The sequence below is a fragment of the Hibiscus syriacus genome, unplaced genomic scaffold, assembly GCF_006381635.1.
Source record: "Hibiscus syriacus cultivar Baekdansim isolate YM2019G1 unplaced genomic scaffold, ASM638163v2 tig00111550_pilon, whole genome shotgun sequence".
Taxonomy (NCBI): Eukaryota; Viridiplantae; Streptophyta; class Magnoliopsida; order Malvales; family Malvaceae; genus Hibiscus; species Hibiscus syriacus.
Window position 1 is genome coordinate 91794 of NW_024063118.1, and position 23922 is coordinate 115715.

Here is a 23922-nt window from a genome sequence, read left to right on the forward strand (position 1 = left end):
CATGGGGACACCACCGTTTCAGATGACAACACAATTGGTTCAGATGCCACATTCGCAAGTGCATATGCCATATTTGTCGATTTAAATGCCACCACTATTTGGTTACGTACAGAGCCCGAAAGGTTTTATGACACCCATCGGCGGATATTTTCGATTATGCTTATGGATCTAGCATTTAGTTCCTATACAAATTATGCTGCAGGTGGTCCTCCACCACAAACACCTCAACTGCAATATGCTTCATGGATATCGATGTCTGATTTTTCATAATTTTTGTATTTCTCATCGAGTAGTGGGATTGTCAGTTATACACCTCCAGGGTCCTTATTCTACAGAGGTCATATATCAACATTCTGCCCTTATCGAGACAATGTTATTTAGAGTGATGATGATAATGAAAAAGAGGAGGATTTGGATTAGGATAAAGATGATGATTATGACAATAATAGGGACGAGGAGAAGCAACATATAAGAAGAAACCCTCCTAGAAGTAGACCACCACCACCATGTAGAATATATTCCATGATACATCGATGAATTTGAGTCTTTTAGAGCAATATTTTTATTTATTGTGGTTTTACTATGATGTATTTGCATCTTTTTTATTATGTATTTATATGAAGTAAGGTTTTTCCTCTTAATCGGGTTTTACCTCTTATTTTGGTTTGTTATTATGTGGTTTGATGTAATATCTTTTTTTGAATAAGAATAAGGACAAACAAGACACAATAATTTGGGTAGACTCATTTTATAGGACAACTTCTTAAGGCCTATATATATATATGCCATATGAAAGTCGATTTTAATATATTCAGGAAAAAATGTTAGATGTTTAGCTAGGATGACTACTATTCAGGCAAATGTTTTTTTTATTGAAAACATTTAAGCATGTGTTTCAATAAAAAAAAATCACTTGAGGAGTTATGTAACACCCATCTCCCGTATACCTTCCCGTACACGGGATATAGATGTCACATTAGTTTTAAAATAGTTATTCCTTTGAAAACCCAAAAAAATTATTTCTTTTTATAAAACATTCTAATTAAATTAGTACAAAATATACATTAACGTAATTACATAATAAAAAGTACCATGCAAAATGTTCTTCAGAGCATTTTTACTAAATATGTTGCATGCCAACTAAATACATAAAAAATAGACATGTATCATATTGTTAGTGAAGAGGTGATCCTTGCTTCGATGTCCAAAAATCTCCTTACTCCACTGGAAGTAAAACCTACGCGTGAAATTAACACAAGCTAAGAAAATTCTTAGTGAGGCAAAATAATCATAAGTAAAAAATTCTATATACAAGTATATTATGACGATTTCAATATCCATTACTTCTTTCAATTCATTAAACATTCAATAGTTACTTTTGTAATACTAATACAATCATTTATCGACCATTACTCTAATGTACGTGGATTGTACACCTGCTACCAATACGAAAATTTATACACTTAGTATAAATTTCCTAGTTTTGCACATATACTGCACATACAGAAATTCATCTACTTAGTATGAAAATCTTAAATTTACACATAAAGTGCCCATACAAAAATTCATCCACTTAGTATGAATTTCTTCAGTTTTAGACATATAATGCACATACGGAAATTCATCCAGTTAATACGAATTTCTTAAGTTTTACACATATAGTGCCCATACGGAAATTCATCCACTTAGTATGAATTTCTTAAGTTTTACATATATAGTGCCCATAAGAAAATTCATTCACTTAGTATTCTTAAGTTTTACACATATAGAGGCCATACGAAAATTCATCCACTTAGTATGAATTTCTTAAGTTTTACAAATATAGTTCCCATACGGAAATTCATCCACTTAGTATTAATTTCTTAAGTTTTACACATATAGTACCCATACAGAAATTCATCCACTTAGTATGAATTTCTTAAGTTTTACACATATAGTGCCCATACGAAAATTCATCCATCTAGTATGAATTTCTTAAGTTTTTGCACACTTAGTGTCATTTGGTAATCACCATATATACATCAATAAATCATACAACTATAACTACCATAACATATACGTACATAGTTAAATGCACTCACCTGGCTTGCCTTGCTTTGATATCCAAAATATAAAGATGATTACTCTGGGACTTGGCTTTTGCCTTTTGCTTTACTCGACTCGGGAGCTTGATTTTGATATATTCCATATTCATTAAATACACATATAATATCAATTGTTAATATATTTCCTAACAATTTTACTTAAACATTAATCAAAAGTACATGTTATTAACTTTTCTACAACAATAACAACCTATCTTACAATTTTTGGCTCCTCAGTATTAATATCCCTACCATGGTATCGATACTACCATACTATGGTATCGATACCATTTTTATATTATGTTTTTGAATGGTATCGATACTTTCCCCTTCGGTATTGATACCCCCCCTTCGATATCGATACTGATTGAATCAGTATCAATACTACTCAAGTGATTCATCATATTTTAGCCTATAGTATCGGTACTGTTCTATCAGTACCGATACCCATGCCCAGATTTTCCAGTTTTCAACCCGAGACATACCCTAATTTGGTTAATATTTCTCATGTTTACCCTTAGCAATACTATGTAAGTCTTCTCTACTTATCCATACTAACTTTCATTCATTTATATACTTAAAACATCTAGTATCCCTCAAGATCATTTGATTCTATAAATCACACCAAAATTTCTAACTTGCTTTTAAATTCATCCAATGCTTCTAATCTTTCATTTACCTCTTTGACAAGTTACTTATACCAATAAACATCAATAAACACTCATATATTAACATATCATTTTAAAAACCCATTTTCTAAAATCTCCATTATTTCCCTTATATCATCATTTTAATCTCATCTAAACCTTCCTTAAGCTTCTATCATATACAAGGCTTCAATAACCAACCAAAAACGAAAGGATATACTAACAATTTACAACTCACCTTTGAGCTATGAAGGAGAGTTATCCACGGGAGAAGAAAAAGAAGAAAATAGTTGACCAAGTAAAATCTCTTTTCCCCTTATTCTTTACTTTAATACACTATAAGGAAATGATTTTTTAATTCATTTTATTCTAAATGACCAAAATGTCATTTTCATCCTCTATTACTACAATTTAGTCAAAACTATTCTTCCCAAATCATTCTCATCTTTTATCAATTAATCAAATAGATTATCAAATTTTAAATCCTTTCAATAAAGTCCTTAATTCAATATTTGGGGCATTACAAGTTGAAGCTTAAAATAGAAAGAAATGTTAAACTCGGGAGGAAAAGAAGAATCTCTTTGTTATATTATAGATTGTTGGTATCATTTAAGAGGTTTCTTATTAGCAATGATGTCAGCCTTTGTGGTATGATTGAGACATATTACTCTCATTATGTATCTCATGTGAATTTGTTTATAGAGTTTGAAAATGTTGATGATGATGATGATTTGAGTTCGACTACCCAGCAAATTAAGCAGAATGAGTTCAGGAACATAAAGATAGATGATGAACACCCAGAATCATGGTTCAAATGTAATTGGGCATCGTAATATCATCAAAATATGCTTTTATCAAACGCAATTTCTTAAACTCGACTCGAAAAATTTTCAAATTAAGTTCAAGTTGTAAAATAGGATTCGTCAACTCAAATTTTTTTACTCGACTCGATCAAATGCTCAACCCCTATGTCTTGTTTCATTTTGGGCACAAATCTCTTACAAATTAGCTTAAAATGATCTTCTAACCGAACCATAAATCATATGCCTTAAATAGTGTGTTCATAGACCTCAAATTACCCATAAATCCTTAGGATGTGTTTGGTTGGGGGAATGTGAGATTCCTATAGGAATGAAATCCACATTCCCCCGTTTGGTTGGCCAGGAATGTCATTCCCGGTAATCTTACATTACCAATAGTGGATTTTTTGGGGTATATTATCGGGAATGTCATTACCTCCCTTTCCTTAGATATTGTTGGATTACCGACGTTTTAGACTAAAATACCCTTAATTTTTTTCCTAAAAAATATCCTTATTCTGTCATTGAATAATAAAAAATCTACGAATTTCAAATTTATCCTTAAACTATTTTAGATTTACAAAAAAAAAATCTATAATTAAAATTTTATATGAAGTTTAGGGGTTAAAATAAAATTTTACCCTTTCATTAAACATTTTTATATTTTCAAATTTGTAAAAAAATTATATAAATTTTATGAATTTAAATTTTTTTAAGAAAATATATAAATATTTTTCAATTTATTATATATATATATATATAATAAGGACAATTTGATCAAATATACATTCTAATAATCTTTTATTCCTTTAATCAAACACGATAATCTTACATTCTTGCTAAACCAACCAAACACAATATAACATTTTCAGTAATTCTATTTTTAAAAAATATTTTATTCTCACTAATAATTTTATATTTCGTGAACCAGTCCCGCGCGGCATGAGGTGAGTGAGATCGAAACAACTCCCCTACTCATACCGACAAAAATGAATGAAGTAATTAAAAAATCGCGGTAACCTTTTCCGTTAATCGACACCAACCAGACAAAGCAACCCCGAAACGCCGTTAGCCAACGGCGCCCTTTGTGACCTTTCCGGTTTACTTGACGTGTATTCTTGGACTTATTGCAGTTGCTTCACTTGTTTTTCGTTGCTGCGGCAGGGCGGCTACATTTTAGGAATTTATTATTATGAAATAATTATTTGTTTAATTAAGACCGTGTACGCGACACGGAATACAAAAGTAAACATATGATATTAAAGATAAGATAAGGTTCAATATAAAAAATTATTACCAAGATTTAGTATAACGTAATTTATTGATATTTAATTACCCGTCCAGCTCAGTTGGTAGAGCGTAAGGCTTTTAATTTTGTAGTCGTGAGATCGAGTCTAACGATGGGCAATTTATAATTCTGACTGTCGGATGTCTCCCACGGAAACTGCTCTAAACCTGACGTTGAGAGCAGTCTACTATCATACCTCCTATTATCCCATTACATATGGAAATAGAGACATCTAATTAATTTATTAATATTTATATAAAACTATAACATTTTAAATTATATTAATAGAGATTGTTTGAAGTGGTTAGTAATATGATATCGCTTAAGTATAGGGATGGCAAAAAAACCCGAATCCGACGGGGAAAATCGAAAATCGAATTAAATGGGTCGGGTTCGGGGATGATAAACGGAGATGGGGACGGGGACGGAGAAAACCCATTTATTTTAAATGGGGACGGGGACGGGGACGAGTTTGGTAATCCCCGTCCCGATTACCCGCCCCGATACCCGACCCGATAAATATTAAAAATAATTATTTATATATATAATTTAATAAATTTAATTTAAATAAAAAATATATATTTAATTTAAATATATATATATATACCGGCCCGACCAGTCCAAATACCGACCCAATACTCGACCAATACCTGGCCAATACCCGTTTAAATAATCGTTTGTGCTAAACGGGGATACCCGGTTCCCTACGGTTTTCCCCTATTACCCGACGGGGATCCCCGTTGAAATCCCCGCGGTTTTTTAAACGGGGACGGGTACCGGTTTTTTAAATGGGGACGGGGATGGGGGACCAATACCCGGCCCGAACCCGGCCCGTTACCATCCCTACTTAAGTAAAATCTTAAGCTTGAGTCTTTGAATATGTAAAATAATTTCACTGAGAGACTCGTCTACTAAAGTAAGACATGTAACTCCAATCGATCCAGATTTATTAATGCAAAACTTCCAAACTAAAGGAGAAAAAAATATATTTTAATTACTAATTGGGGCAGGAGGTCTAACTTGTCACATTTGTCACGTGGGATTTCTAGGGCGTCTTGGTCCCGCATTTTATTATATTGTTTAGATGTACAAAAATTCTCAAATCTTCTATATCTACAACTACAAAATAACGTGGCTTCTATTTCTTCCGTCTAAAATAAAAAATATATTTTAATTACTAATTGGGGCAGGAGGTCTAACTTGTCACATTTGTCACGTGGGATTTCTAGGGCGTCTTGGTCCCGCATTTTATTATATTGTTTAGATGTACATAAAAATTCTCAAATCTTCCTATATCTACAACTACAAAAATAACGTGGCTTCTATTTTCTTCCGTCTAAAATTATGATAGATGAATCAACTTTTTCTCCGAGTATGTTGTTGTTCGAGATATGTATCGACTTATAATCAATTTTATACATATAATGTTATTTTATGTACGAATCAAATGATCTTCGGAATAAAAGAATTATTATTATTTTTTAAGAATTTGAGTTCAAACATCATAAATACCGGATGTGTGAGCGTTTAATGTTAAAAAATTAAAAATTTATCTTTAAATAGATACTTCATTACACTTGTCCAAATGAATAAAAATATATATTTTATAATTTATTTTATAATTAATATTGTTTATGAAATATATTCTTATAATTTTTAATCATAATTTAATCTAAATATTATATATATATAGTATTTTATTTAATGTAATAGTTAAATATCAAAACTTTTTTGTGTCGGGGTTTAAGTACAAACTTTTTTCAACAATATATTAAACTTATTATTTATTGATTGATATGGTTATGATACGTATCATTATTTTTTTGTTAAAAATCATTAATTTATTAAAAAATAAAGTATGATCATATTATATCAAAAGTTATTATAAAAAATAATGATTAGAACAAAAATACTTATATAAAAAAATCGTTAACGAGGGTTGTCATAAGTTGTTTAGATTAAAAAATTTGAGTTTGTAATGTCAAGTTCGAATCTTATCATCGTCATTCTCGGTGGGTAATATGTAAATTCTTATGCAAATCCAAATTGAGTCTTAAATATATCTTGATCCTAGACTATGAGAACAACACCTTACCTAACTTTTTTTGCATAAAATAAAAAATAAAAACTCAAATAAAATTGCTCTAAAATTTTTTTAATGACAAATTTGCATAAATTACTCTTAATAATATCAACTACTTTAAAGTTAAAAAGTTATTGGATTAAAAAAGAATTATTGAAGAGTCTATTTTAATAAAATGGTTTATTTAATTATATTTTTTAAAATACAATTGCAATAATAATATCTATCAAATAAATAATAATAATAATAATTAATGCTATTATTTTTCGTTAATAAAATATGATTTAAAAACCTTTTAAAAAAAAACTGATTTTATTGAAGAGATAAATTTAATAAAGTTCATTAAACTGGGACACACGGCGCAAAATAATTGTAAGGGACTTAACTAAGGTGGTTCATGCAGCAAAAAATCAACACCCCCTATCCGGCTTGACTGCACCCAGAAGTGCTGAAACGGTGCGTTTGAAGCTGCCTTCCAGTATATAAGCCCGAACCTCTTCCGTTTTCCTTCAACCAAATTCGCCTTCCTGCACCTCAAGGGGAAAAAAGGAAAAAAGCTCCATGGCTCCGACATCGAAACCGGTTAACCGAATCCCGGGGCGAATAACCACGAGATCCGTTACCGCGGCGTGAGAAAGCGTCCGTGGGGCCGTTACGCGGCTGAGATCCGTGACCCGAGAAAAAAGGCCCGAGTCTGGCTCGGTACGTTCGACACTGCTGAGAGGAAGCAGCGCGTGCTTACGACGCGGCGGCGCGAGAGTTCCGTGGCGCTAAGGCCAAAACAAATTTCACCTACGGTAATACCGACGACTTCACTCGAAGCCCAGCCAGAGCAGCACCGTGGAGTCTCTTCTCCGCCGCCGTTGGACCTCACACTCTCCAGCGGGCACTATCGCTCCCCGTGACGGCAAATCGTCCGACTTTTTTCTTTGATGTATTTGCTTCAGCCGGAAAATTTATCTCCGACGCCGGAGGAGCCCAGAGTGAATCGGATTCGTCGTCCTGGGTTGTTGATCTTTATCAAGGGGTGCGAGCAAGAGTGTTTGATCTTGATCTTAACGAGCTGCCTGCTGAAATGTTTTGATTTTTTTTTTACCGGCTCTCTGCGTTTTTGGCTATCTTTTTCTATAATGGTAAAAGCTAGCTGACATGTAACCTATATAAAAGAAAATAACTCCTAGAGATGTATTTTGGCAACTTGAGGAATTTTCCCTATGTTGTTTCTACCTAATCACAATTCGATCAAGTTCTTCATTTATATCTAATTTTTAATAAAATTAAGTTTATTATAAAATATTTATTTTAAATATTTTTAATTAATTAACAATAAATGTTTAATCATTTTATTACAGTTGCTTATGTTCGATTGTGACTTTTAGAAATGATTTTATTAAGGCGACTTAATTTGTGTAAAATATTAACTATTAAAAGGTAAATTAATTTGTACAAAATATAATCTATTTAATAGTTCAATGATTTTATATATTAAATTAACATAATTTAAAATAGTATTTTTTTAAATATATTTAATTATTTTTATAATAATTGTTCAATTATTCTATTATAACGGTTAGTGTTAAATATATAATCTCTAAAAATAATAATGAATTATGATTATTTTAACTATTAAGTATTCGTACTCAACTATTTTTTATAATACATATCAATGTTATCGTATATTATATGAATAAAATTACAATTTTAAAATTCAAAAAAGTTAAACAAAATAGGATTAATTAAATTATAGTATAATTCAAACATGATACATGACCTAATGATCAATTTAATCTTTCAGTTACCTTATAGTATATGCTATAATTGCACCCTCCGCTGTCCAGGCTAGAAAGGCATCCCGTCAGCAACGGATTCGGCGGTGTCGGACGATCGATCAGTTCGATGACGTCACTCATGGGTCCCAATTCGTACGACAACGGCACATAGTTGATAATACGAAAAAAGAATCGGCTGCGCCTAATTAAAAAAACAAAGAAGAAAATACCTCCTCGTATTGAAAGTTCTTAGAGCCTTCAATTTAAACGTGATTCACTGGACACCATCGATCAAACGGGTGGTTTAATCGTACAAACGGGAAGGGCCCCGTGGCGGCCGCTTTAAAAGGCGGGACCCAGTTTTCGTGTCGTCGTCGTGAACCGGCGAACAAAACATTTCGAATAATTGAAAATCCAGGACTTCACCCGATCATCGTTTGCCACGTGCATTCTCGTCACGTGAAGCTCTCCATGGTTGACTTTAAGGGAGGCCGAGGGGAAACGTAAACGAATAAAAGAAGACGCGGGAATGGGGTGACATGTCCGAAGATGAGTTTACAATTAAGCTGGCACGTCGGTGTCCGATGTGGACAGTGGGACCGGCGTTTACTTAATGACTTTGGGATGCGATTGTGCGGCACTTTGGCTCCGGCGGCTGAGGACTTTTACGATTGTTGTGAATGATTGGCATGTTGTTCAATCTTGATTGGCATTTACGAGAAGATTAATAGGATAACTTAAAAGTTTTGGATCCTGATATTTGTAAAAGCAAATGTGAAAAATTCGGAGTGAAATTTATGACCCTTCTGAACTTGAATGAAATGTGGAACTTTTGTAAGTTAGTTGATCCTATTCTCATATGTAATGGGATAAGAGAGAGGTAAGGTAGTAGGCTGCCCCCAACGTCAGGTTGATAGCAGCTTCCGTAGAAAACATCCGTTATGAATTACTCTCAGTGAAACTTTTGTATATCAACTAAAGGCCTCGTTTTGTTTTAAGATGGGATAAATTTCTTGATTAATGTTATCATTTTAATATCTTACTACATAGAGTAAAACGGCTTTATGGAACCTTTAAAACGACAAGCTTGTTTGATAATGTCTTGGTGGCAACGTGTTTTTATCCGTCTTTTAAGGTTACCAGGCTGAAGCGAACTCTTCCAATAAAAAATGATTATTTCTCCCCCATGTTCTTCCTGTTCTTCATTTTTTTTAATTTCATTTTCCTTCTAATTTTTCACCAACTATCCTCCTCTCTTTCTTTTCTACTTTTTTGTGGGATTTTCTTTTCTTTTTTGCAGATAAACGGTAGAGGCAAACCAAAAAAGGATCAAAGATGGGAAAATCATCTTCTTTGAAGACGAAACGTCCGAAAGATTTATCTCAGGTAATTCCCTTTCTTCCCCCCCCCCTTTAAAATGTGATTAATTCTTCGTTTTTAGGTATAATTCTGGGTCTATTGTTACCTGCAATTTGTAGTTTAGTGGTTTAAAGATTTACCCTTTGTTTTGATGCCTGGGAAACTTAGGAACGTTATAGAAATCCTCAGGCTTATTCTTATGATGTTTTGTAATAGAGGAGGTGAAGTTGAGAAATTTGGAGATTTATTCGTATAAAATTTAAAGTTTGATCCTGGGTTTAGTTTTTACTTAATTTGGTGATTTAATTAGTTATAAGATAACCCCTTTTTTAGCAATTAAAAGTATCGTTTAATGTTTGAATGAAAGTTAGGTTTGAATGTTTGGTGAATTTAATTTCTCTCCATATGTATGTATGTGCATTCTTCGTTTTAGTCGCGAATGAGGAAGAGAAATAAGGTTAAGAGCAAGAAAAGCAAGTCCAAGAGGCTTCGACGTCGACGAGATGGTTCTGTTTCTTATTCAAGTGATAGTGATTTGGCTAGTATGGTGTCTGTTTCATCCTTTAGTTCCGAGGGTGATTGTAGAGGTGGAAGGTCCCGGTCTCGTACTCTGAAGGATAAAAGGTGGGAAGAAGAGATCTAGAAAGCGATCCTCCAGTAGGGAAAGTAGTGAGGATTCTCCTAATGCAAAGAAACGTAGAGGATCGAGGAGGGGTGATAGGAAGAGAACTGGCAAGAGGAAGAAGTCTACGAGAGAATTGAGTGTGAGTTCAAGAAGTAGTATGTCGTTGAGTTGTTCAACTTGTCCGAGTGACAACGATGAGATAGAATATGAGAAAAGAAGGGTCAGATCAGAAAGGAAGGAGAAATATGGAAGAAGATTGGAAAAGGTTAAAAGACGAAGCAAAAGGAGTAAGGAGCAATCAAGGGGTATTTCTTCTTGCCATAGAGATAGTGAAGGATCTAATCAGTCGATTGAGGAGAGAGTAGCAGAGGATAGCAACTCTAGAAAGCTGAAATCGGTTATTACTGTTTTTGAACAAGTAGATGAAAGCATCAGAGAATCGATTGCTGATGAGCCTAAAGAAGATGTATATGATTATGATGATTATCCATCCTGCAGAAGCAATGATAGTAATGACGGCTGTAGTCGGGGGGAGTTGCAGCAACATATCCATGCTGTATCCGAGAAGATAAAGCCTCCAGATGATGAGCAAGTAGAAGTTCCTAATATCAGAACGAGCAATGTTGAAGAAATTAATGTTTCAAGTGCCACTGATGGTTTAATTAGTGATAATATTGAATCAATTTTAAGACGACGTGCACTTGAAAACTTAAAAAAATTTCGTGGTGAGCTCCAGAAAAACATTAATTCTCCAATTACTTCGAATGATAAGAGAGTTGATGATGTTAAAACGCCATCCTCTGTAAACAATGACTCGTTTCAGATCAAAGCCCCTGAAGCAGATGATGGTAGAGTGGTGATAGCAAGCCAAGTGAGCCAACAGATTAGACGGCGTCCAGTTAGAAGAGACTCATCAACTCTCCCCAAGGATGATAGGAACACGACAAATACCTGTAATGATGGAAAATGTTCCGAGACTCCGGGGCTTGATGTCGCTTCCCCATCAGCTCGGTTGGTTCCCACTGGTATGCCTGGAAAAGAAGGTAATACAGGTATTAATTCTGTTTCTAATAAGCCAACGTTGGTTATATCACAAACCGGACTTGAATCATCTAATGCAAGCAATACTCAGAAACAAGAAGCCATTACCCAAGAACCTTCTCAGGCCAGGTTGGTAACTGAAACTAGTGTAGGTGAGAGTGATTTAGAAACTGCTCAAACCATAAAATCCTCCACCGACAATGCAGCTTCTGTTTCTAGTAGGCCGAAATCTGTTAAGTTGCGAATAGGACAGGAACCACCTAATACTTGCAGCACCCAAAAACAAGAATCTGCTGCACTAGAACCTCCTCGAGCCAAGCTTGTAACCGAGAGTAGTGTGAAGGAGATTAATTTAAGAACTGCCCAAAGTCCCGAAGTGCGTGGTAATCTAGACGGTAAAGATAATGATATTAGTGATTCTATTTGTGATAAGCCATCCCTTTCTGGAAACATTAGCTCAGATAAACAGGAAGATGAGACCAAGGGTGGTTCACAATTTCAGCAAAAGACAATGTCCGTAATGCGGGGTGGGGAAATGGTGCAGGTTCGGTTTTAACCCCAGTAGTACTCGATTAATCAATCACTTTTTAAGTTTCAATCATAATGTTGTTCTTTTTGGTGTCGTTCAGGTGAGTTACCAAGTTTATATTCCGAAGAGAGTCCCTGCTTATCTAGGAGACAACTCAAGCGAGCCTTACGTTATCCGATGGATTTCGATTAAAAGGATGCAACTTTTGCAATTATCTGAGACTTGCATATAGCTATATTTTGGCTGATTGTGTTATACATATTTAGTTATAGAAGACCAAATGATAACAGACCTTTAGTTTGGTTGATCTCTAAGTGCAGCAGCACGTAGCTGTTAGAAGCATCCCTTCCACAGACGGTGACACAACGATAACCACTGAAATCAATGGCTTTTATTTTCTTTTTATTTTCTCATATATGGACTCTAACCGGTTCTTCAAGATCGCTACCAATGATCTCTCCGGTGAAACTCCACGGACTCGAGGGTTTATCAGGGTTCTCGAGTCTTACTCATTTCCAGCTTCGGTTTTCAGTTCATAAGAATGTTTAATCATAAGAAATGCAGAACTGTAAATGCACTACAAAAACTAGAATGAGGAAGAAATCAAGGAAAATGTAACAGAGGTCTCCACTCACGATTCCTCTAAATCAATAACTTTAATAGCAACTTCTTTGTTCGGCTCTTTGTCAAACCTGAAATTCAAGAAAGGCATCAACTTTACTATTCTTTTTCATTAACCATGATTCATGATTTAAACGGTCACGGCACACGGTAGGATTGAGAAAAACTCGACTAGAAAAATCAATTTTTTTACTTGACGACTCGGGTTGACTTCAAGTTGTAATTTCATAAACTCGATTCGAAAAAGATTTTGTTAAAATGTCATTGACAAATAGTAGTAGGATAAAAATTTTGTCCAACAAACTTTATATGCATTGACTAATCAACTATATTTTCCTTAATACCAAAAGAAGTTATGGTACCGTTGACGGAATGCTTCTGATAACTATAAATAGAATTTCTAGTAAAAATTTTGTTTTGTTATAATTATAGAATATGTCATAACTTTTAAAATATTTTTAAAATTAAAGATTTGAGAGTTAAGTTTATTTTAATTTATTAAAATTAGGACCAAATTGATAAAATATATAAGTAACAATAACCAAATATGTAATTATATTAAATATTTTAACTACCCCATCAGCTTCTCCGCAGGGTGGTGGTGGAAGGGGATGCTGCAGGGCAGCAGCTCCTCCGCAATTCGTGCTCTTTGGCTTTTGTTTACGAGAAACGAGGCACCGACTCATTGCCGATGGCACGAGCACACGTGACCCCCTAATCATCCACTCACTCTCTGATTCACATAGCTTTTCTTTTTCGTGTTTGTTTATTTGTTTACTTAAAGCTCTGATTAAAATCTTATTTAATTTAATATTTTAATCTTTTACTTTCAGAAATTTATATTTTCAAAATGGATAAATTGCAACAATCATCATTGAATTTTATTCTCTCTCACATTTCATTCACGATACTTTAAACCTGATCAATTTCCTTACTGGATTTAATACAATTAGTATTTTTGGTTATTCGGTCCTTAAATATTTAACGGGGTTAAAAAGACGCCGTTTTCGAAAAATAGAATTTTCACCAAAACAACGCTATTTTGCATCTATGTAACGGCTCATTTATAACAACGTTTAGTGAGAAAACGGTTGAGTGACCAAAACTACTAATTGTATTAGATTCAGTGAGGAAATTGAACATATCTAAAGTACAATGAGTGAAATAGGAGATAGAATAAAATTCAGTGATGATTGGTGTAATTTACCCTTTCAATATTAAGATTATTTTTTCTCTTAAACAATCAATATATCATTATTACTAAATATATATATTTTTGGTATACATATCAGTATCTAATCCATTGATAAACTAATCTGAATTAGATAATACAAAGCCGAGAGTGACTCTCGCAATCCAGTTTGCTCCATTCACAAACGTTATGATTCAAGTTCTCTAACCTTACTTAAAGGATATAATACTTCGTCTCACTAGATTAATTGATTGTTAGTGTTATTATTAAATATATAATAATGTGATACATACAGTAAAAAATAATTTTTATCATATTATTTGGCTGGATTTCTTTTAACAGCCTCGTTGTATAATCTTATTTTACAAAATAAATGAATTAACTTTTACCCAAAAATAATAATTTTAAAAATAAATAAAATCATGATGCCAATTACTTTTACACTGTTTAATCCACATTGCCTCACTTTTAATTAGCCTAATTATGCAATGATAAAATCAAATCATGTTGACAAAACTTTCTTAGATTGCATCAACACTTAATCATATTGACTAAAGTATAAATGCAACACAATTAATAAATACAGTCTAGTATTGATTTCGTTAATTTTCTATACCAATTATACCATCATTTAAGATGTTTAAAATATAAATTGATTTTATGATAAGATTAAAGTTTTGATAATTTTGAAATTTTAGAATTCGAGTTTTATCATGCATACAATGTTATGTATGTTTTTTTTAATGAATAATTTGTATATGATCTATTGACCGACTAATTTAGACATGGTGTTATAGAGGTTTATTATGGGGGCGGTCTTCCCAACTCAGTTTGCTTCATACGCGAACGTATGAATGAGTTTTTAGTTCATATTTTATTTTAGTTTAAATCTCATCTATGAACTAAACTAGCCATTAGGGGTATAAACGAGATGAGATAGATTATAAACTATTAGAGTTTAATTCGGTTAAAATTCAATCAACTTTTGAGCTTAACTTTAAACTTTTCAAATTGAATCAAGCTCAACAATATTTGAACTTAACTTGACCCATTTATAACCTAAAAGTTTTTTTTATTAAGCTAATGTGATTATAAAGTAATATATGTTCTAAATACTTTCAACCATTTGACAATGACCGCTCAATCACCCTGCTACTGTCGCTGGTGTTCGAACCCATTACTTCTAGGAACAACAACGATTCCTTTAACCACAATGATAAATTGATTCATGCCTATAACTCTAAGGAGACGTTTGGTTCGCGGAAAATAACATTACCAAGGGGAATAATATTTTCCGGAATTACATTCCCACGTTTGATTCACAGAAAATATTTTTACCAGAATGACATGAATCATTATCTCCAACTTCTTAGGTATTAGACAAATTCTCACCCCTTTGGACAAGAATACCCCTAGATTAATAAATTCTTTTTATAATGATCATTTTCAATTCTTATTTTTTATACTTTACTTAAAATTATAAATATAATAATAATATACAAAGAGTTGAGTATTTAAAATTAATTTATAGTTTTAATATTCAATATATTAATTATTTATAACTTTATGAGGTAAGAGTAATATGATTGTAAAAATATAAATTATTTAAAATAATCTCTAACTTTAAGTTATTAAAAAAATAGATATTATGCATAGAATCCAATTACATAATTTTTTTATTAAGAATCCAATTGCATAATTAAATGATAAGATAATCAATGTGCCATATCTTGTAGTTAATTGTAATTATAAACGCAGTTTTAAAAATAATGAATCATAAAAGAATTAAATATTATAAAAAGTTGGCGAAGTCTTCTTCATCAGGACACTCCGAAACTTAATTTTTTTTTGAGTGGTAAAAGATAAAGATGGAGAGATAGTAAGAGGGAGGAAAGGAAAGGCTTTACTTTGTAGTTAATAAGCAGATAAAAGAGATAAAATGAAAAAGAAGGTACACAAAATAAAAAGACTAAAAAGCCAGTATGAGCTTACCCAAAGTTTATATAACCAAAGAGGTGTCAAAACCAGCAGCATACACTACTGTATATCGAAGAAAGTTGCTTCCTTTCTCATATGGATGGATGGATGGATACACTACTGTATATCGAAGAAAGTTGCTTTCTTTCTCGGATGGATGGATGGATGGATGGATGGATCAGGTTCAGCAGATAGGAACAAAGAAGCTGTAGGGATGATGGCCCTTCACGAGGCACTTAGAACCGTCTGTCTCAACTCAGACATGCTCTCACTTTTTTCTCTTTTTAATTTACTTTTCTCACCTGTTTTACTAAATCGGGTTTCTTTGTTTTGGTGTAGGCGAGTGAGGGGGGTAATGGTTGCAAGGTCGGGGATGAAAACGGCAGCTTGTAAGTATGGTTTTGGGGTTTGCCTTTTCAAATTCATTTTTCTGCTTGTTTGGTTCCGGAGAAACCAGAGGAAAATGAAACAACTTCAGAGCTTTCAAGTGTTGCAAACTTTTGACTATTAAGTTAATGACAAAACACAGGAAATATGAACAACTTCGGAGTCAGGCATTGCTTGTTTCCTTATAGGAACAGGGGAAATTTGGTTAATGAGGGATTTTGAGTTATTTAATTGATTTTATGATATGGGTTTTCGTTAAACTATGATTTGGAGGTATTTTAATTTCCAAATTTAGCAACTTTATAAATAATTTTCAGGTAAATTTTGATTTCCCCCACCCCCCCGTTTTTTTTACATGGTGAAGGATGCTGATGTGGGAAGATGGATTTTGCCGAGGAAGAGTGACTGATTATCTAGAAGAGATCGATGGAGAAGATCCAGTGAAGAAAGCTTTCAGCAAATTATCCATTCAGTTATATAATTATGTAGAAGGGTGGGTACTGGGTAGGTGCTATTAAATATTTCATTAGATTTAGCCTTAAAAAAATGGAAAAAAAAAATAGATTTTTATTTTTCCTTGGTGCATGTTTTTGGTTGGTTGAAAATATGATTAATGAACAGGTTAATGGGGAAAGTTGCATCAGATAAGTGCCATAAATGGGTGTTCAAAGAACCAACAGAATTTGAGCCCAATGTATCCAATTATTGGCAGAGTTCTTTTGATGCTGTATGTTTACAATAAATACCCCACCTGTTTCTTTTTGTTGTTAAAATCTAAACTGTTTGCCCTGTTCTTGAAGTAAGGCTGTGTATTTATGGTGGAATGGTAAGTTGTTGACTTTCCCCCTTTGTTGTATTTAATTTGCAGCTCCCCCCTGAATGGACTGATCAATTTGACTCTGGGATTCAGGTCTGCTCAGTAACTACTACTTCTTCACTGTTGTTAGTCTTTTTCTGGTTTGTTTTTGTCTATCTTACTCCGATTCTGTGTAAGTTTCCATGTCGACTTCGATGTTTATACTAAAGTTCGAGTAACATGTGTTTTCGTGTCATTCTTGATTTTCTCTTGACCAGACAATTGCTGTTATTCAAGCTGGCCAAGGTCTTCTCCAGTTGGGTTCTTGCAAGATCGTGAGTCTGATAATAGCATTTCCCCCCCATTAGTGGTAGTTGCTGTAATGTATGATGATTTTGATCTCGTGTATTTGTGTGCATTTATAAATGTTTGATGTATGTATGTCCTCAGATACGTGAAGATCTCCATTTTGTGCTAAGAATGAGGCATACCTTTGAATCACTTGGCTATCAATCCGGTTTCTCTCTCTCTCAGATGTTTTCGTCGAACAGAAATGGTTCACTGTCGTCTACGGTTCCTTCAAAGCATTCTGCCATTCCGACCTGGCCTCCACAGCCTTCAGTATTTGGCTGGAACCAGAGGCCGATTCCACCGGCAGCTCCGATGGATACTTCATCTAATTATCAGAACCCAGTTAGACTCGGATTTCCACAGGCCAAAGATGAGACCAACACTTTTCTCATGCCCCATTCATCTGAGACAAGAATGGAAGATATGATGAATGAACACAAAAATGACATCAAATGGCCTAATGGCTTGACTTTCTTCAACGCTCTCACCGGATGAGGCGAAGACACCAACCTTTCAGTTAACCCGGAGAGCTTAGGGTCCAAACCGGGCACAGACTGCCATCCCTTTATCGTTGAGGGAAAAGATTCTAATCGGAACCCGGATGCCAGTGCGAACCCTACCGAGTTCTTGAGCTTGGATAGCCGTACGGAGAATATAAGGAAGATGGAAAACAAGTTTAAGAGGAGCTTTACATTACCTGCAAGAATGGCCGCGTCTTCATCTTGGACATTGTTGGATCATCGTCAGCATCAACCGGCAGAGTTTCGAAACTCCGACGCAGGGATGTATGCTGCTGCAATGGATACCTTCTTGAAATGAAGGGTTTGTATTAGAGGGACGATAGGGTAAGCTTTTGTATTTACGCTAAAGGATTTGTCATTAGTTGCTGAACTCCTTTGTTTTCTTTGATGTTTCTTTTTAAATCTCTCTCTTGATCCATTAAACTAGAATTTCTAATCCTTTTGTAGTTTACTTTCTCCTAAGTTTTATAATTTCAGATCAATGAATAAAAATTATCAATTATCATTCAACTTTTATTTTGGTTTTGATTTCACCCTGCATGAAACTTAATTTACTTCCTCATCCCTTCGTGGCACTCCTTTCTTGATGATGGTCACTTTTTTCTTGCCTCTCAAGGCATCTTTCCTCTCGACCCCACAATTCTTCCTCCTGGAAGCCTCACGTTTCAGAACAGGCACCGCCGTAATGTACTGCCATATCTGAGAATCCCCATATAGCTGAGCCGTGACCATTTCGCTTGCTTTATTATTACATGTATGGATCTTGCAACAACAACTCTCCGAATTGTCTAGGGCTCGTCCGTGCACTGCTGTTCGTGCTGTTACTTCTCGAAGACATCAACGGATCCTTGCTATTGATGCTGTTCGTCCTGCTCGTCCCACACGAACTACTACTTCCTGCAACGAAGCTCTAAGGGGAACCTTGTTGGGTGATTTGAATAGTTTCCTTTTGTGTTGGTGTTCATTTCTTGCCGACTCGAGCTTAATGTAGCACGCGTGAGAGCTTAAACAATATCGTTGAATGTGGGCCCTAAATGACTCAAAATAGAGCTTTTTTTTTTAATCTTTTGACCATAAAGATTGAATCTTGAGTGAGTGAGTTCATACATACAATAATACATGTTTTTGGTTTTTGGGTAAATTACACGGATCATCACTGTACTTTGTTGTATTTCTTATTTTAATCATTATACTTTAAAATTGATCAATTTCATTACTGAACTTAATATATTTGACAAAATTGGTCACTCAGCCATTTCCCTGACAAATTGCGTTATGACGTCGTCTGGTAAAACTCGTCGGTGAATGTCGCCGCATATGGCATTAGAAGCATCTTCTTGCTCCGATAAAACCCCTATCGACCCCGCTCCGTGAAGTGTCGCCGTTCGCCATCGAGGACTGATCGAAGTTTCGTCAAAAACCCTACCAATGATGACGTTAACAGCTCAGTGACCCAAAAACTAATTTTATTAAGTTTAATGACCAAAAACGCTAAATGCATAAAGTTCAATGAGAATTGCCAGTTTTAAAGTACAGTGAGTAAACTAGAAAAAAAGGACAAAGGACAGTGATGATAAGTGTAATTTACCCTTGTTTTTTTTGGTAAGAACTTTAAGATTAAAACCAAATATATTATCATCCTTGATTTTTTTTTTCGGCAAGGTAGATTTTTTTTATTAAATAAACCTAAGTGAAGAGCATCATTAAGAGCCTCCCTAACCTTAGATGGAAGAAAAGAGTACTCTTAACCAACCAGGTGCATTAACAACTACAAAATACATTAACGAAACAAACACCAAAGCGACATTGTGGCCCTTACACAAACCCAAACATTGACAGTACTAAGAAAACCCCACGGTCAATTATTTTCATCAAGCCTAGGTGAGGTTGTGAAAACCTTCTTCTGACACGCTAGACAAATCAAGCAACAGCCAAAATCACACACCAAGATGTCATCCAAATAAGACTAAACTGAGAGCAAACACCACTTCGATTGAGAGCATAAAGATCATGCTCCCTGAGTGATGTAGCACCCATAATGCCATAAATTGATACCTAATTAATTAATTAGTTGTCCTTATAAAACTTATAAATTCAAATGAAATTTAATTTAAGACCCCTTTTAAACACATATAAGTTAAGACAATTTAAATACGTATATCAAACGAATACAATTAATTAACTATTGTACTCCTTTTTTTTTTTAATTTTCAAATGAGATCTCTCTATTTTTTTCCTTTTATTTTATTTTTCTCTGATCCTCCTCTTTTGAATGTTATATGTCTGAATCCCTTCAGTGTTTGGTGATGATTCGGTGAGGCTCCTTCGATGGTGCACAATCGAATCAGGATAAGATTTATCCCAATAAGAGTTACAAATGAAGCGATCACGCTGGGTGTGAACTAGACCTCGATTCCAAGTAAAATCCGGCCCATGATAACCTATGTCCTGCAACCCATAATAAAAAATGAGATTCTGAACAGCATGGCTCGGGGTAGTAGTGGAAGCGCAACCCTTTCTCAGTGATGGTAGCATTAAAGTCACCAAAGAGAACCCAAGGTGACCGAATAGAGGCGGCAAGCTGACACAAGTGAGGCCATAAGAGTTTACGACCAGAAGCTCACGGACTAACATAGAAAACAATTGCAAAAACAATTCCACTGTCCTCCTTTCGTAAGATTTGGCAGTGAATGAATTGAAAGTGATTAAGAATAATCTCCACAGAAATAGAGTCGTACCAAGCAAGCCAAATTCCTCCTGAGAAACTCACGGCTTCAATTCGATGAGAATTAGGGAAACCGAGAGACGCAATAACAGACTTTGCGCTCACTAATACGTGGCTCAACAAACAAAACTAAATCTGGTTTATAATCATGCAAAAATTGTTTAGCTGCAGGAAGGAACCTCAAGTGCCCACAGCCCTGAACATTCCAAGATATAATTTTAAGATTCATAAAGAAAACAGTCTGAAAAAGGGAAATACCGTGCTTATTCCATCATAGCCACGGCATGGTCACCTCTAGGAGCATTTGCAACCAGCAGTTGAAGGAATTACAGGGTCAACATGTTCAATCTGGGCAGAATTATCGTGCTTCGATTACTCACTAGAGTTGGAAGTTTTCATATCAGGTGGGTCCTTTTCTGGTTGGTTACGTGAGATGCACTGAAGGAGATGATATATTAGGGTCAGAGTTTTCGTTCAACATAACGACAGAATGTTTAGCACCATTCAATTGAGAGCCTGAGAGGGAACCCTTAGAAGACAACCGGGAACTTCCGGCTTTGCTTTGCTGCCAAGGGAGAATCGAGAAATCAGCGAGGGTTGTAACCAAGGGCTTACGGACTTTGAAGGCTTGAAGGGTAGTGACAGCAATAGGAGTTTTGCCTTTGTTTTTTCTGGTTGATTTCGTATTAGCAGGTGGGGCTTGCAGCTGAACCTGAGGAGTAGGCTGTGGCGCATCAGAAGTGTTCTGGTCTGGACTGTCTTCACTCTCCACCTTAAAAATCGGATTAAAACGAGACTCTCTAAAAGCTATACCATTAGTTCGGCCAGGAGTCTGATCAGGCTTCTTAGTGTTTCGGCATTGCTTCTTTTCGACAACCATCCATGGACCAAAAGGGCTGTTATGCGGAGATTGCGCGTTTACAGTAGAATCGCCATTGGAGTTCTCAGTTTGTGGTTTCGCTTGGCTTCCTCGATAGCCATCCTGAAGTGGCCATACTTACCACATTGAAAGCAAACTCTGGGTAGCGACTTGTAATGGATAATTTAAGTCCTCCTGTTGATGATAATTTTTTATATCAGGGGTTTACTGAGGTCAATAGTGACCGCCATCCGAGCAAAACGGCCTCTCCTGCCATTTTCGGTTTGAAAGTCGATCTTTAATAACGGGACCAATACACTCACCCATTTTCGGCAGTCTTATCCACGCTGTCACCATCTTCGGGTACGGGTCCGAGGAGGAGAAGTCGGGGGACCATGGTTCTACCGTGAGGTAGTGACCAAAATCAGTGCGGGCAGTGATTTAAATAGTATTTGCAGTCATATTTTCGTCGCGTCGACTTTATTACGGTTACATACATAACGGATTATATTACAGGTGTTACGGTTGTGAATTTTTTTAAATATAACACAACTTACCATAAAATGACTAAATTAAATATAGTTAAAATAAAAATGTAAATTTTAAATTACATAAATTTATATTACTGAAATTAGAACTAAATTAAATAAAAATTAAAGTTTATATTCTAAATTAAGGATTAGATTATAAATTCTAAAAGGTATGAGGGATGTTAAATTAATATATCATATTTTAAAAATTATTTTAAAAAATAAAAAAATGAAACAAATGTGCCAACTCCCCTTCCCTTCACAACCTTTCATTTTCTAAAACAAAAAAAAAGTGTACTTTCTAACTCAAATCACTACCAGCCACGGTTTCAACATTGGCACCTAGCAATCCGAAAGCCAAGTATCACTATTGGCCTCGAGCCCACCGTCTTCATCAACTGAGGCACCTGCTCCTAGCCTCGACAATTCTTCATCAGGCCCAGCTGAAAACTATGTGGTATACAGTCTCAACTCCTCTCCCCTTCCTCCCCCTCGACCTTTCATTTTTTGAAACAAAGAAAAATAAGTTTCAAGATTCATCTTCTACAAAGTGGAAGCCAGTCGTTGCTGCTTAACTTTTTCACTGGCGGAGAAGTTTGACGATACACATAAGGTTTCGGCTCGACGATGCACGTAAGGTTTCAACGTTGTCGCTATTGACGTGATTCCGCTACCCATGTAATTTTTCCGAATATCAATTTCGGACGACGATGCTACCACAAATAACGGCCGCTATTATAGTTAAGTTCCACTATTTAAATCTCTCGTCCAAGGACCTTCTGATAAAGCCTTAAGATAATCTAATTGAATGCCAAAGGTGACTAGAAAATAATCATTCTCGATGTCCATGAGTTTAATTGGCTGCGACGGCTTCCAGATTTCGTAAATCTTGTTTCATAGGTTAGTATGCCCGATTCTCCGACCCAATAATTTGACAACCACAGTTTGGACAAGACTTTTCTCACCCAAGGATAGGACCTTTTTCAAAAAAAACTATTGAAATTACAGTCTTTGGAGCCTGCCTCTGGTGAAATCGCCTTCTTCGAGGTCTATATCATCTCCATCCATAATCTCTTCCGATTCGTTTGGAACCACGCCGCTTTCTTTCATGAGTGAGTCTTTGTAAGAGGGGGCAGAATTAGAATCCTTGGGATTTGTGCCGGTAGAACCATCTCGATCAGTTGGTTATCATCTAGTCTTCGATGCTTCCTAGGAAATTGGAAGGATACGCCGCCTTCAGAGGAAACCTACATTACTAGGGTTTTTCTTAATTAAAATGTATTTTTAATTTGAATATAAGTAGGGTAATTATTTTTTTGAATATGTCAAATTAAATATATTTATTATTTATTTAATTTTGAATATTAAAGATAATTATATAATTTTAAATATTTTAAATTAAAATATATTATTAACTATTCAAATTTGAATATTAAAAGATATCTTATTGGAGTAAATATCTCTTGGAAATCCTCTATAAATATTGAGTTAACGAACTAGATTAAACAAAAGTTTTACAAGTTTCAATAAGTTTTTTTTAAGAAATTCAAAAGAAGAAAAGTTTTTTTTTGCATTAATTTTTCAGTGATAGGTGAAGGCAATGATAGTTTGTGATCCGGGGAAGGGAGAAGCAAGATGTCCAAGAACATTAAGCATGGCTATCATTTAGTGGAGGGGAAATCCCATCATCCCATGGAAGTCTATGTTGTTTCCGAATCTCATCGATCCATCACTGGTT

The 23922-nt window shown here is 34.7% G+C and overlaps 2 protein-coding genes and 1 pseudogene across 2 annotated transcripts; all 3 read left to right on the plus strand.

Moving 5' to 3' along the window:
• Window positions 1-7448: 7448 nt before the first annotated feature.
• Window positions 7449-8139, plus strand: LOC120164875 (annotated as a pseudogene).
• A 1649-nt stretch (window positions 8140-9788) lies between these two features.
• Window positions 9789-12530, plus strand: LOC120164891. Its single transcript, XM_039174526.1, has 4 exons — window positions 9789-9806; window positions 9972-10057; window positions 10464-12240; window positions 12326-12530. The coding sequence occupies exons 3-4, from the start codon at window positions 10813-10815 to the stop codon at window positions 12455-12457; spliced, it is 1560 nt and encodes a 519-aa protein (XP_039030457.1). The 5' UTR covers window positions 9789-9806; window positions 9972-10057; window positions 10464-10812; the 3' UTR covers window positions 12458-12530.
• A 3570-nt stretch (window positions 12531-16100) lies between these two features.
• On the plus strand, window positions 16101-18456 carry LOC120164867 (protein RICE SALT SENSITIVE 3-like). The gene is made up of 7 exons (XM_039174506.1): window positions 16101-16259; window positions 16355-16404; window positions 16767-16895; window positions 17024-17129; window positions 17271-17312; window positions 17477-17533; window positions 17649-18456. The coding sequence occupies exons 1-7, from the start codon at window positions 16116-16118 to the stop codon at window positions 18042-18044; spliced, it is 924 nt and encodes a 307-aa protein (XP_039030437.1). The 5' UTR covers window positions 16101-16115; the 3' UTR covers window positions 18045-18456.
• The last annotated feature ends 5466 nt before the right edge of the window (window positions 18457-23922 follow it).

Coding starts and splice junctions, on each gene's coding strand:
- LOC120164867 (XM_039174506.1), top strand. CDS start 16,116: ATGGATGGATGGATACACTACTGTATATCGAAGAAAGTTGCTTTCTTT. Junction 17,130..17,270: donor GGCAGAGTTCTTTTGATGCT/GTATGTTTACAA, acceptor TTTAATTTGCAG/CTCCCCCCTGAATGGACTGA. Junction 17,534..17,648: donor AGTTGGGTTCTTGCAAGATC/GTGAGTCTGATA, acceptor GTATGTCCTCAG/ATACGTGAAGATCTCCATTT.
- LOC120164891 (XM_039174526.1), top strand. CDS start 10,813: ATGTCGTTGAGTTGTTCAACTTGTCCGAGTGACAACGATGAGATAGAA. Junction 12,241..12,325: donor GGGGTGGGGAAATGGTGCAG/GTTCGGTTTTAA, acceptor GGTGTCGTTCAG/GTGAGTTACCAAGTTTATAT.